General features: G+C 46.5%; 6 protein-coding genes across 6 annotated transcripts; 2 read left to right on the top strand and 4 right to left on the bottom strand.

The window, feature by feature from the left end:
* Window positions 1–460: 460 nt before the first annotated feature.
* Window positions 461–1,808, bottom strand: DFJ58DRAFT_28283 (uncharacterized protein). The gene is made up of 6 exons (XM_041379654.1): window positions 1,450–1,808; window positions 1,264–1,390; window positions 1,144–1,210; window positions 920–1,090; window positions 663–869; window positions 461–610 (listed from the first exon to the last, which is right to left on the bottom strand). Exons 1-6 carry the CDS (start codon window positions 1,680–1,682, stop codon window positions 597–599), a joined length of 819 nt encoding a protein of 272 aa, XP_041240681.1. The 5' UTR covers window positions 1,683–1,808; the 3' UTR covers window positions 461–596.
* Window positions 1,809–1,886: 78 nt separating this feature from the next.
* DFJ58DRAFT_907254 (uncharacterized protein) lies at window positions 1,887–3,664 on the top strand. The gene is made up of 7 exons (XM_041395050.1): window positions 1,887–2,233; window positions 2,284–2,429; window positions 2,474–2,567; window positions 2,618–2,655; window positions 2,708–3,029; window positions 3,082–3,609; window positions 3,644–3,664. The coding sequence occupies exons 1-6, from the start codon at window positions 1,934–1,936 to the stop codon at window positions 3,340–3,342; spliced, it is 1,161 nt and encodes a 386-aa protein (XP_041240680.1). The 5' UTR covers window positions 1,887–1,933; the 3' UTR covers window positions 3,343–3,609; window positions 3,644–3,664.
* A 754-nt stretch (window positions 3,665–4,418) lies between these two features.
* Window positions 4,419–6,190, bottom strand: DFJ58DRAFT_802771 (uncharacterized protein). Its single transcript, XM_041390944.1, has 7 exons — window positions 6,147–6,190; window positions 5,600–6,083; window positions 5,531–5,551; window positions 5,445–5,496; window positions 5,121–5,391; window positions 4,669–5,070; window positions 4,419–4,606 (listed from the first exon to the last, which is right to left on the bottom strand). The coding sequence occupies exons 2-7, from the start codon at window positions 5,761–5,763 to the stop codon at window positions 4,569–4,571; spliced, it is 948 nt and encodes a 315-aa protein (XP_041240679.1). The 5' UTR covers window positions 5,764–6,083; window positions 6,147–6,190; the 3' UTR covers window positions 4,419–4,568.
* Window positions 6,191–6,839: 649 nt separating this feature from the next.
* DFJ58DRAFT_802768 (uncharacterized protein) lies at window positions 6,840–8,542 on the bottom strand. Its single transcript, XM_041390943.1, has 7 exons — window positions 8,340–8,542; window positions 8,191–8,287; window positions 8,076–8,139; window positions 7,803–8,024; window positions 7,629–7,748; window positions 7,399–7,575; window positions 6,840–7,337 (listed from the first exon to the last, which is right to left on the bottom strand). The coding sequence occupies exons 1-7, from the start codon at window positions 8,489–8,491 to the stop codon at window positions 7,285–7,287; spliced, it is 885 nt and encodes a 294-aa protein (XP_041240678.1). The 5' UTR covers window positions 8,492–8,542; the 3' UTR covers window positions 6,840–7,284.
* An 897-nt stretch (window positions 8,543–9,439) lies between these two features.
* DFJ58DRAFT_802764 (uncharacterized protein) lies at window positions 9,440–11,457 on the top strand (the record flags this gene model as incomplete). The annotated part of the gene is made up of 9 exons (XM_041390942.1): window positions 9,440–9,526; window positions 9,679–9,744; window positions 9,795–9,823; window positions 9,881–10,023; window positions 10,069–10,242; window positions 10,293–10,459; window positions 10,503–10,728; window positions 10,852–10,984; window positions 11,064–11,457. Coding segments are annotated over 8 exons (1,254 nt in total), but the record flags the coding sequence as incomplete, so codon positions are not given.
* A 971-nt stretch (window positions 11,458–12,428) lies between these two features.
* DFJ58DRAFT_802756 (uncharacterized protein) lies at window positions 12,429–15,358 on the bottom strand. Its single transcript, XM_041390941.1, has 12 exons — window positions 15,292–15,358; window positions 15,206–15,236; window positions 15,121–15,147; window positions 14,937–15,067; window positions 14,856–14,886; window positions 14,235–14,801; window positions 13,801–14,181; window positions 13,543–13,749; window positions 13,446–13,493; window positions 12,984–13,391; window positions 12,794–12,932; window positions 12,429–12,742 (listed from the first exon to the last, which is right to left on the bottom strand). The coding sequence occupies exons 1-12, from the start codon at window positions 15,312–15,314 to the stop codon at window positions 12,498–12,500; spliced, it is 2,238 nt and encodes a 745-aa protein (XP_041240676.1). The 5' UTR covers window positions 15,315–15,358; the 3' UTR covers window positions 12,429–12,497.
* Between the last annotated feature and the right edge of the window lie 803 nt (window positions 15,359–16,161).

The following is a 16,161-nucleotide window of genomic DNA, read 5'->3' as shown; positions in this document are numbered from 1 at the left end:
GGACTTCTTGAACGGAATATACTACATACTTGGATAGGGAAGATCCCACCTTCACCGTAATTGTGCAACCCTAAACTTAGTACTGACTCGCTCGATTATAAATTGAAGACCTGACTAGGGAGTCGGAACAAACTTGGCAAGTGTTCCTCTATGCATGATTGATGCATGATATTATTTTGCAGGCGCTTCTTGGACGTTTCGATGGAATTGTCGAAGAGCTCGCATGCGGTTGTAAGCTGAAATCATGCGTAAGGTCTCCCAACCAAGAATAAGTATGCAACCTCCAGTCGAAACTCCTGGAATACAATTTGGAGGGGAATCTTAATAAGGGAAGTAACGCGGAGATATTGTGAACATCGCGGAGCATAAAAGGCAGATTTGGTGGTAGAACGTGATTATTGAGACCTGAGCGCAGTGACAAATAGGGAATGACACACAAAAGTATTCGTCGACTGCTATTCGACGCCATCGAAATCTTGAGAACATTGTATGCGGCGTGTTACGGAACGTCTTATCCCCAACGAAAACCACTGCAAGTGAGAGCCATGATATTTTTTCAATCGTGTATATAAGCAAATATTCAATAATTGATGGTGTCAATGGTGAGGAGCTAATGTGTGTGATGAATAACGTTATAGCATGATAATGTTGAAAGTACAAACATGATCCTTGATTTTGTGACCCACCGTGGTTAAGAGTCGGCGATTGGATGACTGATCTCGAGGCAACGTAGCTGTTATTGAAGATGAAAAAGTTGTTGCCAGATCCCTGCCCCGAGGATGTTCCAAAGAAATGAGAACTGGCTGGTGATGCAGCCCCGCTATCGGGGGTTCCAGAATCAAAGGGTGTATGGTATTCAGTATCTGCAGCTAGCAAAGACATCAGCGCAAAGACTATTAGGATGTATGATCTGTCTTACACTCTTCCACTCGTTGATCATCTCCGAAAGGATTGTCGTCAGAAAGGAGATTAACCTGAGAAGAAATAAAATCCGCTGCTTCAGTGAAGAACGTAGCCGTGGGTTCGTCTAGTTGCGATTCCAGTGGAATAGCGATGGCGCTAATGCGAGCGTCAAATGGTACGTCGTCATCTGCAGTCAGTTCGTGAGTTATGTACATGGAGAGGTACAATTTTTGAACAGACAGTCGACTGGTTGAACATCTCGTCCGTTTACAGAAAGTAGCTGCCTCCTCAGGCTTTCAGATGTACTCTGATGAAATTGTATGAGGGTTACTGCGAACAATCAAGGTAGCACCACCGTACCCTAGTTTTCTTATACAAGTTTTTGCCTGCTACTGCGAGCAGTCGAACAGAACGATATGTCGAAAACAGTTTCACAGGATTGAAGGACGTCTTTTGGTTTTCCAGGTGTTCTTTCTTCGACTTTAACCTTCGACGCTGGTTAGTCACGGTAACACGCCAACGGCGCGATGAGTATACGAAACGTACTTATCATATTCCTCCTTAGCACGCACAAAGACTCTATCTAACTGTTTCAAATTCCCTGCCATTTCACGTATCTTGAATAATTCATCCATTGTGGCTTCAAGAACTATATCTACTTGATCCAGGTCGCTCATCCGTTTCATTTTCATGAGAGGGAAGATCGATCGATCATATTGGGAAGGGGAACCAAGGTTTAGAGGAATAAGGATAGTTTGGCGTTCTTGCTCGGAGGACATCGTTGGCGAGGCGTCGAATCAGGAACCAGTTAACCATGGCTCTATAGGTCTTATGTACGAAAGTTAAATCCAACAAGGGAATAGTCATACTTGGATATGCGAAATATCTAGTACAGTAACCACTGGGGGGTCGACTGGAACTAATCCAAGTACTCGCTATATCGAGCTTGAAGCTTTAGTCCTTGTGTACACTTGTTTATGCTAGAACGATCCACCATTCTTTGCCTCATGCACTGTCTCAGCATCTTCCCATGAAGACACTTTCCTTTCTGAAGGGCAAAAGCACTACCAAGACGAAGGCCGAACTCAAAGCCGAAGAGGCTGCAGAAAATAAGAGACGCAGAGCTCGCAAGGAACTCGAACTCTTTGGACGACAACACGATTACCGGCCTGGAGCTTTGACTGCGAATGAAACTTGGTGGTGTCAACATTATTTGTGGTTGAAGAGTCAAGGGTATCTACTTCGTCCTCGGTACGCGCCAGGTTGGGTGCCATCCTGGGAAGGTACCGAGCGCGATCCATTGACTTGCGAAGATGGTCATTCTATGGAAGTAAGAAATGTTTCGGTCCTTCACCGTTTGTTGGCTGATGCGATGAATAGTTTGGCCAAATCATGGATGCAACACGTGTATCCGACGATGTACATGTCTCTCTCAAAATCGTGGAGAAGTCGCTACACCCTCATGAAGCAGAGATCGGGCAATGGTTCATGTCAGAGCCACTTTCGTCGCATCCCAAAATCATTGTGTACCTTTTTTTGAGGTGTTATCGCCACCGAACGATGAAGATAGTCAATTGATTGCTATGCCGCTGCTGCTTCCTTTCGCTCGGCCACAATTCGACACATTTGGTGAGGTGTTGGAGTGTTTTAGACAACTATTTGAAGTAAGTACAACTGTATGAAATGTTCATACCGTCTCAGCGAGTTGTCATAGGGTCTGCTGTTCATGCACAATAACCATGTGGCACATCGGTGAGTAGTTGTGAGCTGTTGTTTTACGCGTTCTCGGCTAACCAATAGCCAGCGACTGCATGTGGATGAACATAATGATGGACGCCAAAGACCTCTATGCCGAGCCCTATCATCCTGTTGATCCTCACATGAAACGTGACTTCAGTGGCCGTGTGAGGCATTATACCCGCACTCAGCGACCACCAAAATACTACTTCATCGACTTTGGCTTATCACGTCGATACGATCCTCCCGAGGCCACTCCGCTAGAGTACCCGATTTTTGGCGGCGACAAATCGGTACCGGAATTTCAAAACAACTCAGACGTCCCCGTGAACCCATTCCCCACCGATGTCTACTATCTCGGCAACGTCATTAGAGAGGAGTTTATAGATGTAGGTGTTTGCACGAAACTCCTTCTGTCGATTGCTTATCACCGTGATCAAGACAAAAATAGGTTTTGGCTTTCTGAAACCTCTCGTAGATGACATGGTTCAGAATGATCCCAATGCGAGACCTACGATGAATGTGGTAGTCGAACGTTATGACTTGATTCGACAGCAGCTCAGCTCATGGAAACTACGCTCCCGTGTTATTGCAAGAGACGAAGATATCTTCGAAACTATGTATCGCAGTGCTACCCATTGGAGGCGACGGATAGGTTTCATCGTCAAGCGTGCACCAGCCATACCTCGCTTTCAGGAATGATCACATACCTCTGCAGTGTTGCGATGTATATCCAGAACACCGCTACTCTGAATTATCTACGACGTTGGTTGGCGATACGAGTCGCAACTTGACATGTCCAGATCTTCGATGATACTACATACTAGGGTCAATTCACAAGCTGGATTAAAACATATGCTTATGCTGTATCCTTTTGTCGTTACTTCACCAGTAGTCTAATACTGAGGATGTATCAGTGTGCTTCTGTTGTTGTTTTTTACCTCCAGCGCGGAGAGAGAGCTGAGATCGATATCATTTTGAGAGAACGATCGTCGGATACCGCTACTCGCGGAGTTTGGAATGAAGGGGGGGTCGCGTTAACTACTAGTTCGTTCAATCCAACGATGGGTTAAAATTTAAAAATGTCTAACCAGAAATCACACAGAACAACATCTTGGAGCCTGTGAGTTCTTGTCCTTGTTGTTGGCCCGTATGAAAGGTGTCCGAGGTGCTCGCGCTTAATGACACATCGGACAGCTTCCCGTTACAAGAAAATAGGTCCCTGTTTTATGACTCGGCCACGTCACCAGTTCACTCATGAATCATGATCGATTGATCCACAAGCCCTTGCAAATGGCGTTACTACTCGTTGCTGATAGTGGTAATTACCGCAGAAAAGATAGTTGACAAATGGTACTACACCAGGAACACCGATATCAAATTCACCAGTGCAGTTGGGTATTTCCTTCGCGCAAGAACCCCTTCTCATGCTATCAACTTGAGGAAGAACAGTGAGGATCATCGACAACACGATGTCACGGATTGTCGATGCGATCACATGGGAACGGGGGGCAATCTTGTCCTTTCATGACACTTGATTGGTACGGGTAACACACCTTCTATGTAGTTCTAGCATAACAAAGCACGTAATTTTGACTATTGTGTCGACTATGTACCAGTGTCGTTTTTTACTAACGGTTAGCTAAACGTGGACTTCCGAAAGTCTACGACCGCATTCACGATAAGACTTTTTGATGTCAAATTACATAGTTTATGGCATAATGGAATCACTGAGCAATTTTACAACACAGAACGAGCCACTAATTTTCTGCGCCAACGAAAGCCAATTGTGAAGATTCTGACATTGCCATTGCCCGTATTAAGACTGAGATAAACTATCTGGCTAATCACGGTTGAACATATGATGCACCCGGACCACGTCTTTGATGCTCCCCATACTAAGGGTCGATCATCTCTATCCTTCTTCTCTATCGAACTCTCTTGAGATGGTTATCATGATGAAACACTGCCGTTTATGTAACGTGTTTTTCAGCTGATTTCACATTTGGCTAGACAAAAAGTGCTTACCAGCTCCGGAGGAGTTTGTGGAATTGATATTCAACGTAGCACCCGTCACATTGGAACCGCAGAGTATCATAGAACTATTGCTCGAATAGTTTCCTTGCATGAAATTACGGGGTTGCTGTTGTGCACGCCTACCAACAGCTCGGCGAGGGCGAGCGGGCTGAGGTACCTGCTGAGCAATCTGGGGCCCATGCGAGAGGATTTCTGTGGTTGAGGTTGTCAATCTCGTCAAAAAGCATTGATCAAAGTTCGTACTAGCACCAGTGCAATCTGGGGAGTCGATGTTCAGAGTTGGACACTTCGCAGTAGTGCCCACCATGACCATCGAGTCCACTTCACTCGAGATTCCCGACGTTACTTGGGAAATCGCCTGCTTCAAGTTAGCGTGTGTAGGAATATGATGGCCTGATTAAAAATGGTTCAGAATTTAACTTTTGGATCGCAAGGTTGCTCACTTTGAGGGAGGCCAGAACGAGGGTTAACGGAAGGGACACCTGACTGAGGTTTGAAACGAGTCTTATCAGTGGGCAACGTGCCTGCTAATGTTGTAGAAAGCGACGCTATGGTCTTGACGTCCGGTGGTTGATCTGAGTGGCTAGAGTTTGTCTCTAATGCAACTCTAGCAGGTGATGGGTTCAACTTCTGGTGGCCTCCGAGTCCACCTACACCTGTGGGTACTGAAACTTCTCTCCTCACATAAGCTACTCTACGATCGTCGATCGTCTTCTACAATTTAATATCAGCACGAATCTGAGAAGAAAGAGAAGCAGGGTCGTAACTTTAACTTTGCCTTTGAGGGCTCTGCAGTCATCCGATATTATATCCACATTCCTCAGGTTTTGCTGTTGATTCCCCCGCTTTATACAATCGAATTTCGCGCTGAAGTCTGTAGACGATATCAGCGATAAAGAGAAAAAACTCAAGAAGGACATGCCTGTCATGTTCATCCTTAAACTCGGTCTTGTCAGTCTCTGACAGGTGCAATGGGTATTCGGAGAAAAGGTCCATGACTTCAACGAGTTCCTTCTCTGCGTCTTCATGACCGCGGTGCTTGGTGGGGAATTTAAGGAGTGACCGAAACATGCTGAACCGAACCATGCGGGGCCGTTGGTATCATTTAGCATAGCATATTTATGCTAGAATCGGTAGCCAAAGGACTCAGTATACAACTCAAGCCTCGCCAGGAACGCCAGCTAGAAGAGTGTTTGGCCTTGAGTTTCCCTCGCGACGATTGAAGAGCATTAAACAATAACACAGCCGCTGGAAGAAGAAGGTTGAAGGACTCACGGTGATGCAGGCGGTTCTGGGAAGGTGTCGCCACACGCCCATAAATCGAAAATTCGCCCCCACACATTACAGGGCTACAACGTGGACTGCTAAGCGCATGTGTTTGAAACTTTCAAATATGATATACAAAACTATTATTATGAGTCGCGCCTTATCATAGGGCCTGTATATTTAATTGTCAAAATTCGACATACCAGGTTTACATCCCTCGCGGAGTAGAAGTGGACACAAATCGGACTCTGGTGGGTCCATGTTTACAACTATTTGAATTGTATGATAGATCGGTTTTATAGGACGTATTATGTAACCATTAGACCGTTAATCAGTACTATTCGCTTATCAAGTTGTCCGTGATGTGGATTATTAGTTTCCAACATATAGGACTTGCAATTCATGATCACGCATAAGCACCACGTAGCCGGTACGCAATTATCTTCTTGCTTCGCTGTTGATTTGTGGTTTTTCAGTGATTGTATGGATTGAACATCATATTCATGATGGTTCCCTGCATGAAGATGCACCCACATCCACTTGCATATCATCCATGCCTACCTTCTAAGACATCTGGACATCAAATATCAGGTAGAACATCGCTCATGTACGAAGCACCGTCTGCGATACCTTTTTATCGGCCTTGGAACATCTCAACACTATCAACCTTCGGAGAGTGCTCCCCTAGAATTTCCGATTTGGGGAGGGTAGTATCCAGGAACGTCCCAGAGTTTCTGTTGTCTGATGATCAACCTTATAACCCATTTCCGAAGTACTGACGTGTGGTATCTGGGCGTTACTATGCAACAACAGCTTCTTGAAGGCCATTCACTCTCGGTGGTACTCTGTTATCACGATTATCACGAATAATAAATCTATCGCGGCCTGGGTTTTATGGAACCTCTGATTTCGGATATGTTGCAGAATGATCATGCGTAATACTATACCAAGCATCGAGCGTTACGCTCCAGGGCAGTTATGGAGGAGGAATGGATTGTTAGGCGGCCCTTTTATGATGCCTTTCATTGGCTTCGCTGTCTCCGATTTTTATCGAGACATCTCCCTGCTATGCCTCCACCCACTACTTAACTTTAGACATACACATTCATATGGCTTTTTTTGGCTATGTATGTAGCTGTACGCTGTACTCCTAAAATTTCGATATCTCATATATAGATCTACAAGGAACGGCTACTCTTCATTCTATTATGAGACTACAGACTAAGTAATCTATATGTACAACACGGGTCGCTAACACATGGACAACACTATATGTTTGTATAATATTCTCCATGCTCACATTCCCAAGTGCCAGGCTTGTGAGTATCATAAACAACGTGTTCAACGGAATGATTCGGTCACCGTTTCTGAGCGTTGAGAAACGATTTGTTCGACTGAATAAATTCAGTTAACGCCGAGCTCATAACAGACGAATACAATTAAGAGTGAACTCACTAGTGCCAGAAGCGCGCGGAGACCGGATGTTGAAGGTCGGGCTAGCTACTGTGCCAGAGGTGAAAAGCATGACACGCTCACGCCTCACGGTGTGAGCTGTCTGCGGCTGGTGAGCACCCGTGGGCGGTCTCTGTGCTGAAAGCCCGAGAGATGGACTGTTGCCAGGGGACGTATGAGCTAAAGGACAGATCAGTATTCCGGATTAGCACACTCAAAAACATGTAGCTTACTTGCTCCAGTTGCCTCCTCGGAGTCAATGTTGAATGTGGGTGACCCAACAGACGAGTCTGGGCCGAACATCATGCACTCTGTGTCGGTGGGCGGTGCATGTAGACTTCCATCCGTGGGTACTAATTTTTATGGTGTCATTATTGAACATGAAGGCTAAGATGTGGTGCACGTGCCTGCGGAAGTGCTCGAGGTTGCTTCGTGGGCTACAGGAGTACCGGAAGAAACAGCAGAACTGCTTGTTCCTGTTGAAGGATTGGAAGGGCTCGGGTACGAGCTGTTTCCGCTTGTCAGGGCGAGATTGGACTGAACTGGAGTGGAACTTTCGGACGGTGGGGTCCTATAAGATGGGTCGGGATCAACCAGTGCAATAGATGATTGACGAGATTCAGGGGTAGCTGATTTGCGGCACTCAGTCTTGAGCGACAGCAACGGTAGATAGCGCCTACCTATGGCGGCAGGAGATTCCAGCCCTCTTCTTATTTTGTCTTGTTCGTGTTTCCTGCACGCTCTCTGTAAACCACTGTCAATGTAGTTTTTACTAGGAAGTTAGAAAGAACGAACCTCTATATTCAACTTCAACTTCTCGCACTCGTTGAGTGCCCCGGTCAATTTGCTATTAGATGTGCCCTTATTCAATTGAACACGAGCATCTGCAAGACTATCAGTCATTAAAATGTAGTATATAATACGACATGATGGATGCACGGTACCTCGAGTATTCATCCATGAAAGATGATCGCTCCTCCTGGGTTAGTGAGTCCAAATTGGCGGTACAGACTTTAAGAATAGCTTCCAGGACGCTCTCTATATCGGCGAGGACCTGCTCGCGCGACGTATGAAAGTTCTTCCAGAAGGAAACCATGATGCAGCTCTGATAGAATCTAGTGATGTGGTGAATCTGTGGAGTATGTTGATGGGGATCTAGCACATACCTCTAATTCGTCTGGTATTTCTACCCCTGCGAGACCTGGTAAGGCTAGTGTTCGGCCTCGATTGGGAGTTTCCCTCGCAACAATAAATCATGGATAGAACAAGGAGACTGAAGATCGGGATTTGTCGTGATTCTGGTATGATTCAATTCAGTGGGAAAAACATGCGCCCACAAATTGCAATGCTCAACAAAGTCAACGTTAACACCATGACACAATTATATACACCGAGCCTATTGAACCGTTGTCATGAGCTGCAGGTTCCCAGTTAAGGTCCTCCGTCGTTGTGCATACCATCAATATTAATGCTCACGCATCATGCATCTTGCTAGTTTACCGCCCTCGCGGAGTAGAAAGTTTGGGACAAATACTTATTTGAAATACATGACGCGGAGTTTTGAACCCCTGCAGTGCTTCGTGCGTTCGGTACGATCACAAGGCTACATAGCCATCATGTCATCATGGATGTATCGATGAGACCTTGATCAAGGGCGCCTGCAAGGACCCGCGTTGCCTGTATCATAATTGATTGATGGAGTTGATCCCATCTTCCATTTTTGCAAATTCGATATAGTATGTATTGTATTTCCGATTAATCTCGCAACTTACAAGAATATTGAAGCCTCAGCAAGGCGTCTGCTTGATTGACCCATGAAGCAAGATGGCCGTGCGCAGGCTTAAATATGGACCAGGTGTTTAGCTTGGTGCATATATTTTCCGAGCCGCATGATGATTCACAAGAAGAATGATCACCCACGTCTTCCCACATCTTCAAGAACAGAAGATATCCGGCGCGGATTTGGCTATCACACGACTTATTATTATTTTTTGAAAAATATTGTTGGAAAGTGCAAGTTAAGTCAAAGCGCTCAGCACTGCCACTAAGCCTTATCTCACACTGTCATCCGACCACACCACCCACTTTCCCAGTTACTTCTGCTGCACATGCAATATGAATTAGAGTCACGGTGCGCATACTATCAGCTGAATAGCGCAAGGGTCGAAGTTAATCACTAGTAACACGTTACTTCCTAAGTCCTTGGGTAATCACTGGCACGTATACACCAGCTGTAGACAGTTTGGAAAACTTGCTTGACTTACTATTTATGCAATCACAGTTATTCGTGCCCAAGGCTATCAGCCTTTGCGTCCTGAAAAGTCTTGGAGACCAATTGTTTCTGTGGTGGTAGACCAACACCAGCCGTTATGAAGTAAATCTAGGATGCGACTGGTCAGAACCCAAACCTCAGGGAACGTTTTATGATGTTTGTCATCTTTTTAACTATTGCAGTTTCCTTCCGCTCATTTATACATTTGACCAGACAAGGTGCGGACGGCCGTTCTCGAGTGGACATCAATGTATATTACCAGGCGCCGAGCAAGAAGAAACGCAAGAAGCGGTATCTAGTTGCAAAGGCTTCCTTGTCGCTTCAGGCTCTATCTAAGTTAAGGGATACTGCAAATTGTGAGTGTTGTGAATTGCCATTGTACTGTGCCTAATGTATTCCAGCTTTAAAAATACCGTTGAGCCCTGTAGTTCAGCCCTCTACGCGTAGGTTGGCTCGAGGTGGAACATGTTCAGTTTCCCTTGTTGCTACGCTTGAGGTCCCTGAGACTCAGGCGAGACTCCACGTATTACAAGATTCATTGACATCAGAAGACCAATACGACGATGACTTTAAGTGTGAGAGTGGTCTTGTCAGTCGTGTTCAATGGCTGACGACTGTAATACAGCACTTGGGCGCTCTTCACCGAGTTTGGAATCAGAATCAGATAGGACAAGTAACTTTTCTTGTTCTAGTCGCGCTATAACTCCTCCAGTCCCACCTGAATTATCCGGCATACGCATCCGCCGAGGATATACTTCGGACACAGATGATGACCGTCCACTCGACGAGCACGTCAACCGCATTAACGACAGCTGTGACAGCTATGCATTTACAGACGATGCCTGACTCGAGTGCTGTGGTCGATGTTGTTTCCCTTGCGCCTTCCCTTTTACCCAGTTACACAGAACAGATATCTGTGGATAATTCGTTGACATTTATCGATACCCTTGTCGACTCTTTCTCGCCTTATTCTGAACTTCGAGAGGCTTGCAGTGACTCTCAGTACGAGCGTATCTTGGAAAAACTCACATCTGAATGGTATTTTGTGGGTGCATCGGTGCGTGATGTCATTATTGTTCCACTTGCTCTCATCTAGCCTGGATTATCCGTAGCTGGTCGCTCTTGCCGGGTATGTGCATCATGAAAGATGACTTCTTTCCGCAATTATTGATCTGCTTTCCTAGGCTTGACGCGGCTGTGTTCGGCTTTTCGTCCAGCTCGTTATTCTCCGTCAACTACTTTCGCCCGAAGCTCAATAGCTCTGGGGAGTGTTGCTTCAGGCATCGGCATCGCAATCGATGGTTGGTTCCTCTTGGTGTACAGTGGAGCAAACGCCAAAAGATTTCAGGTAATTCTCGATTGCGCATATCGGAACACAATGCTCAAGGCCGCCTAGAAATTTGCTCGCTGATGTATACGGCAAATATCTGTTCTTTTGCATATCGTCGCGTCTTCCTGCTGTATGCATGTTTGTGTCAGCATGCGCCTTAATGGCCTTTTTACTTTCAGTTGCATGGTCCGCTTGGCCCACTGCTGTGTTGGTCATGTGTTTTATCGCTGGCTCCCTGATCAGCCTCCAGTTCATCGTATACGGGCTACACTGCACGGTAATTTGTATGACTGAGATTTTTAGGAGAGCGCGCAGAGGATTGATGTGGTGTGTGAGGAGGCCGTCGAACAATGTCTTGGAGCATAATGTTTCCGAAAAATAGTGTATCTTGAAAAGTTCTCTTGCTAGCATCTGTAATACACGTCGATCGCGATAATATATTTTTATGTTTTACATTAAATGAACGAGAGAGATTTCTTGAGCCGATAGTAATATCTGTGAGGCTAGATGAGGCTGGGAGGAAGTCCGTTGCAATGCCACATATTCGGATATTGCGCGCGAATCAAAGATTATTCTGACCTGTTAGGCGTTACCCAGTGCCCATGATCATAGATCTCCAAACGAGAAGCAAGAGCTGGGGGAGGAAGCCACCAGCAACGAGGCCCTAGAAGTCAAGGTACTGAACGCCGGCACATTCTTATACACCTTTAAGCCATCGAGTTCCGGGGGAGTGGGCCATTCACGGGGATCAACAGTCAAGCACTGTCCAATAAAAATCGCGATCACAGCAATGTCTTTCCCCGGGAGTGCATACCGCAGTGTGCAAGCATTCCTCGATTATTCGAGGGACAAAATTATCAGGCAGACGTGTACACAAAAAGACATCGTGTGATGGAAGAAGAGCCACCTATCCGATCGTCTACGCGCAGCCTCGAGTCAATGAGCACCGCTGTCACAAGTTAACTCCGTCTAGCTGACCACGTTATTTCAATAACAGAGCATAGGTTGTCCGACTTGCACGTATCAGTCGAAGAATTTTCCTTGGACCCACAAAAACAAGATTCGTATTGGTTGCTTCTCGAGCCTCCGAGGGCATTTTCGGGTTATTTTTTCGCCGCTGATGTACCGGATTGGGGCTATTGTGCTGGGCACGCTTTGGCAGTGCAATGCTATATCTGTACATGTGCCCAGCTCCTCGTGGGTCAGTGGACCCACATAAGACGGTGTTTTGAAATCTGGGGTCTGACCGTCTTATCCTTTTGTCAATTATTTTTGTGCAGACAGCCACACACCTGAATTCTCCACGAGAGATATCTAAAACGAAGACGGGACCCCCTTCACTTTGAACTCCGCGAAGGCAAGTGTCAAAGCATACATTGACTGCACACCGTTATTTACCTCCACGTGCCGTGTTTACAAGCTTACAGCCTAGAGTCTCAACAAGCAAATGCATTCAGAAATTACAGAATACATAGTTCAAGCAGTACCTGTGGTCAACCATCATTCGCCGTCGGAGCTAGCGACATCGCTATGTGAATCGTCCTGCTCCCTACGGTCCTCCATTCGTACATCATCATTCTGAGTAGATTCAGGCACACTCGCCGTCGCAGGAGTGAAACCAGAAAGAATACCAGGCCCTCCAGATTTCTTGGCCTGTGAATGTTTCCAGGCATGAGCCATCTGCAAGAACTTGAAAGATCTCGGGTTGGCTTCTCGTTCATCATCGGCGAATACAAGTTCCCAATCTGTGTCAGAGTAATCAGGAAGCTGTGCTATATGCGGGGTAGATCGCTGACCTTCCACTACCTGGCCTGTCTCTTTGTCGACGTGTTGCTTCCTGCCGATAATAGGCATCATGCCTTCCACCTTGGCTAAATCGCTCTCGCTGCCATGCTCTTGTTCGAACGATTTCCATGACTCAAGTAAAGCAGCCCTCTGTGATGAAAACGGTCAGCTCCAACTGGATTATAAAACTGCTGCTCATACCTCAGCTTTTAGGCCCTTGACCTTTAAGTCTTTGTAACCACGTTCAAAGACTTGTCGTGCTATTTCGGGATCACCAGCGACAACACGAGGTTCGGAATCCTCGTCCTCCTCTTCTTCTCGCATAGCTCTGGGCAATGGAATACTTGACCCTTCGAACTCGGCATAGGATATCCACACCTTGTGGTGTCCGCTGAGAACCACCAGGCGCTCGTAAAGTGATCTCGTCTTCTCCCGATCACCCTGCTCATCAACTTCGAAGTCGATATATGCCTTCCAAAGGATTTCGGGCATCGATAGTGATGCTTGAGACACTCCGAGTTCAAAGATCGCCTCTGCACGGGTGAAATCCTCAAGAGCCGTCTCGAGTTCAGCGTATTTGATCCACGCCGCTGAGTTGGTAGGATCGTACTGCAGAAGATGTTTCATCACTGCCAAGGAAAGGAAGAGACCTTCACAACATACCTCAAGATACTTTTCGTACAATGTCCGCACGCGGTCAAATTCTCGCAGCTAAACATGATATTAGCATATCGTAAAGCCAAGAAAGTAAAGAACGTACATCCATCTCGAGTTGAATATAACCCTTGAATAAAGACTCCTTCGGGCACATGCCAATGGCGGTCCCGAGCATTTTGCGCGCTGCCATTAAATCCAACTGTCTGGTTTCAAACTTGGCAGCCATGATCCACAGTTTTGAGAAAGTAAATTGTTTGTGCGGCACGAGGTTCAGAACGGTACGATATACTTGGCGTGCACGGTCATAATCCTGTAGAATAATGTCAGAGTGAAAAAGTGGCGTGTGCGGAAATAAAAAGACCTTGGTTTCGATCTCCTCGAACAGAGCATACTCAAGCCAAAGGAAGATATACCGTCTCCAATGACGCTTTTCTTGTCCAGGAGGTACATGTGCAACAGCGCGCTCGTAAACGTCTCGCACGCGCTCCATGGCTGCATCCTCCTCTTCCTTGGTGCCCCCTTCTTCTCGCAAAGTTCGTAGGGCACCTTCTTCCAACCGAACGTAGTCGAACCAGACGTCGTAATTTCGTCCGTCTTGCGAAACTTCGTCTTCATATTGGATTCTTCGCTTGCCAAGCACAGTAGATTCTACAATGGACCGTGTGCCGTGCTGCTTCTCGAATTTGGTATAAGCTGCGTACAAATTCGCTGACTTTGATCGCGGAAGACGTGATAGTGCGAACTATTATTTGGATTGTGAAGCAGCCCTAGCAGAGTATGCGCGTGACGACATACCTTGTATATCACTCGAGCACGCTCGTACTCTTTCAACCGAGTTTCCATCTTAGCAAAAGCATTGAAAACTGCTTGAGCCTTTTCTACCTGCTCTTCCTCGTCCCCAAAGAACTGGAGGGCGGTTTGGAATACCTCTCTTGCCTTGTCCAACTTCCCCCGCTCTTCTTCAAACTTTGCCCACTTCACCCATACCCTAGGATCCGGCCTGACAGCTATCCATCGCTCATATATAACACTGGCCCTGTCCGATTCATCATACCGCTCCTCCATCTTTATGTATGCTTGCCAAGCTTTGTCATCCGGTTCCCATTGCATCCACCGCTCAAAGACTTGTCGGGCACCAGGGACATTTTGCAGAAGCTCCTCCAAGTAAACATACTTGTACCAGAGCTGGTCTACTCGAGGCAATAGAGTCACAGCGCGATCGAATAGGTTGCGCGCGTGTTGGACATTTCGGGACTTTAGCTCCATTTCAGTATAACTGAGCCATAGCTGAACGCTTCGAGGGTCCACGTCCAAAGCGCGTTCAAAGATAGAGCGAGATCGGTCGAACTCATTTTGGCTGGCCTGATACGGAGTGTATCAGACCGCGACATCAACCAAAGATTTGAAACCACGTACCTCCCAGTTTGCATATTGAGTCCATTCTTTGCTGATACAATATTCAACGGGAGTACCACCAAGGCCGAATGCTACACTCACATGCTACCTCTTGTCCTTCTGACTCGTTCTTCAAACTCCTTGCGCTTGCGGCCACGGTACTCGTGGAGTTCTTCAAAATCCTCGACACGTTGTTTGGGAGCGCGGAAGGTGGATTCTTGACGCTCTTGAGCCTAAAGGATATCAAATTCTAAATACTGAAAGGCGGGGAATTTGAACAACGCGCCTCTCGTAGAAGTTGCTCTGCGGTGATCTATGGATGTAAATATGGAGGGTCAACAAATACAGACACATATGTCAATGAAACAAACCTGGATAGCGGCAGGCGCCCGATTCCTGATTCTGGAAGTCATAGCCAGTCAGTCTCTGCATGATACGAAAAGTTAATAAGGCAAACCTAGGTGCTCTGCCGTCCTGCATAATTGCGACACCAAGGAATTTCCACCCGAGACAGTGAGCAAAGTATAGTGGGACAAGCAAAGACAAACAAGTTTGTCTATTTAATATTACTATCATTCCGGGCAATCTGCAACTTTTTCAGCAAATCTTTTGTAGCTCGTCAACCACTTCATATTATCTTCCACAAATTTAGTGTGTTGTAGATTCGTACCGCCTCTATATAGATCTGATTTTTTCTCATTTTTAGGATGTTATGGTGTGGTGTCGGATGAAAGCCGAGAAAATTCTGCTAATCTGCAAAATATGGTCACATCGAGTCACACCTCGGCATAGCACCAGCACAGTCCACCTGGCCTTCCCAATAAGTAAGCCTTATTAAGCTTGGTGCTTACGCGTACCGGCAAGCTTAATTAGGCTTGGTTACAGTAAACCTCCAACACCAGCGTTAAATATCGCCCCAAATACCTTTTTACCTTACAGCTACTACTACCTACCCGCTCAAAAGGGTAAGGACTGCCCCCTGCCCTCCCCACGTATACAGCACTTCCCGCAACCTCCCCGATTTACCTGAACTTTGATCAATGGCGGCTTCCCACGCCCTTTCTGCTCTTACCCTACACCGTCGACGTCACTGGGCAGTTACAGCCAACAATCCAGGCATCTGGCTAGTGTCCTAGGCACTGCACTGTCCCCTCAAGGTACCTGCGCTCCTGCCATCCTACTAGACCTGCTCTGTACCCACCTGCGCACCATCCTCCTCATTCCCGCCACCCTGCGCTCCCGCCATCTTCCTAGTTCCTGCCCTGTACCTACCTGCACGTCATCCTCGTCTTTTTCAGCACCCTGCGCTCCCACCATCTTCCTATTT

This window comes from Suillus subalutaceus (genome assembly GCF_016647625.1).
Source record: "Suillus subalutaceus strain FC151 chromosome Unknown DFJ58scaffold_102, whole genome shotgun sequence".
Classification (NCBI taxonomy): domain Eukaryota; kingdom Fungi; phylum Basidiomycota; class Agaricomycetes; order Boletales; family Suillaceae; genus Suillus; species Suillus subalutaceus.
Note: the sequence above shows the minus strand (reverse complement) of the source record. Positions and strands in the feature narration are given on the sequence as shown.

Excerpts from the sequence above, each read along its gene's own strand:
- DFJ58DRAFT_28283 (XM_041379654.1), bottom strand. The coding sequence starts at position 1,682 with ATGTCCTCCGAGCAAGAACGCCAAACTATCCTTATTCCTCTAAACCTT. Across the intron at positions 1,091-1,143 it reads AGATGTTCAACCAGTCGACT|ATGACGACGTACCATTTGAC; the intron begins GTCTGTTCAAAA and ends AACTGACTGCAG. Across the intron at positions 870-919 it reads TGATCAACGAGTGGAAGAGT|CTGCAGATACTGAATACCAT; the intron begins GTAAGACAGATC and ends TGTCTTTGCTAG.
- DFJ58DRAFT_907254 (XM_041395050.1), top strand. The coding sequence starts at position 1,934 with ATGAAGACACTTTCCTTTCTGAAGGGCAAAAGCACTACCAAGACGAAG. Across the intron at positions 2,234-2,283 it reads AAGATGGTCATTCTATGGAA|TTTGGCCAAATCATGGATGC; the intron begins GTAAGAAATGTT and ends TGCGATGAATAG. Across the intron at positions 3,030-3,081 it reads TTAGAGAGGAGTTTATAGAT|ACAAAAATAGGTTTTGGCTT; the intron begins GTAGGTGTTTGC and ends ACCGTGATCAAG.
- DFJ58DRAFT_802771 (XM_041390944.1), bottom strand. The coding sequence starts at position 5,763 with ATGGTTCGGTTCAGCATGTTTCGGTCACTCCTTAAATTCCCCACCAAG. Across the intron at positions 5,497-5,530 it reads CTTCAGCGCGAAATTCGATT|GAATGTGGATATAATATCGG; the intron begins GTATAAAGCGGG and ends GCAAAACCTGAG. Across the intron at positions 5,392-5,444 it reads CCCTCAAAGGCAAAGTTAAA|AAGACGATCGACGATCGTAG; the intron begins GTTACGACCCTG and ends ATTAAATTGTAG.
- DFJ58DRAFT_802768 (XM_041390943.1), bottom strand. The coding sequence starts at position 8,491 with ATGGTTTCCTTCTGGAAGAACTTTCATACGTCGCGCGAGCAGGTCCTC. Across the intron at positions 7,576-7,628 it reads CGAGGAGGCAACTGGAGCAA|CTCATACGTCCCCTGGCAAC; the intron begins GTAAGCTACATG and ends TCTGTCCTTTAG. Across the intron at positions 7,338-7,398 it reads TCCGCGCGCTTCTGGCACTA|TCGAACAAATCGTTTCTCAA; the intron begins GTGAGTTCACTC and ends GAATTTATTCAG.
- DFJ58DRAFT_802756 (XM_041390941.1), bottom strand. The coding sequence starts at position 15,314 with ATGCAGGACGGCAGAGCACCTAG. Across the intron at positions 15,068-15,120 it reads CAGAGCAACTTCTACGAGAG|GCTCAAGAGCGTCAAGAATC; the intron begins GCGCGTTGTTCA and ends GATATCCTTTAG. Across the intron at positions 12,743-12,793 it reads GACAGGCCAGGTAGTGGAAG|ATTGGGAACTTGTATTCGCC; the intron begins GTCAGCGATCTA and ends ACTCTGACACAG.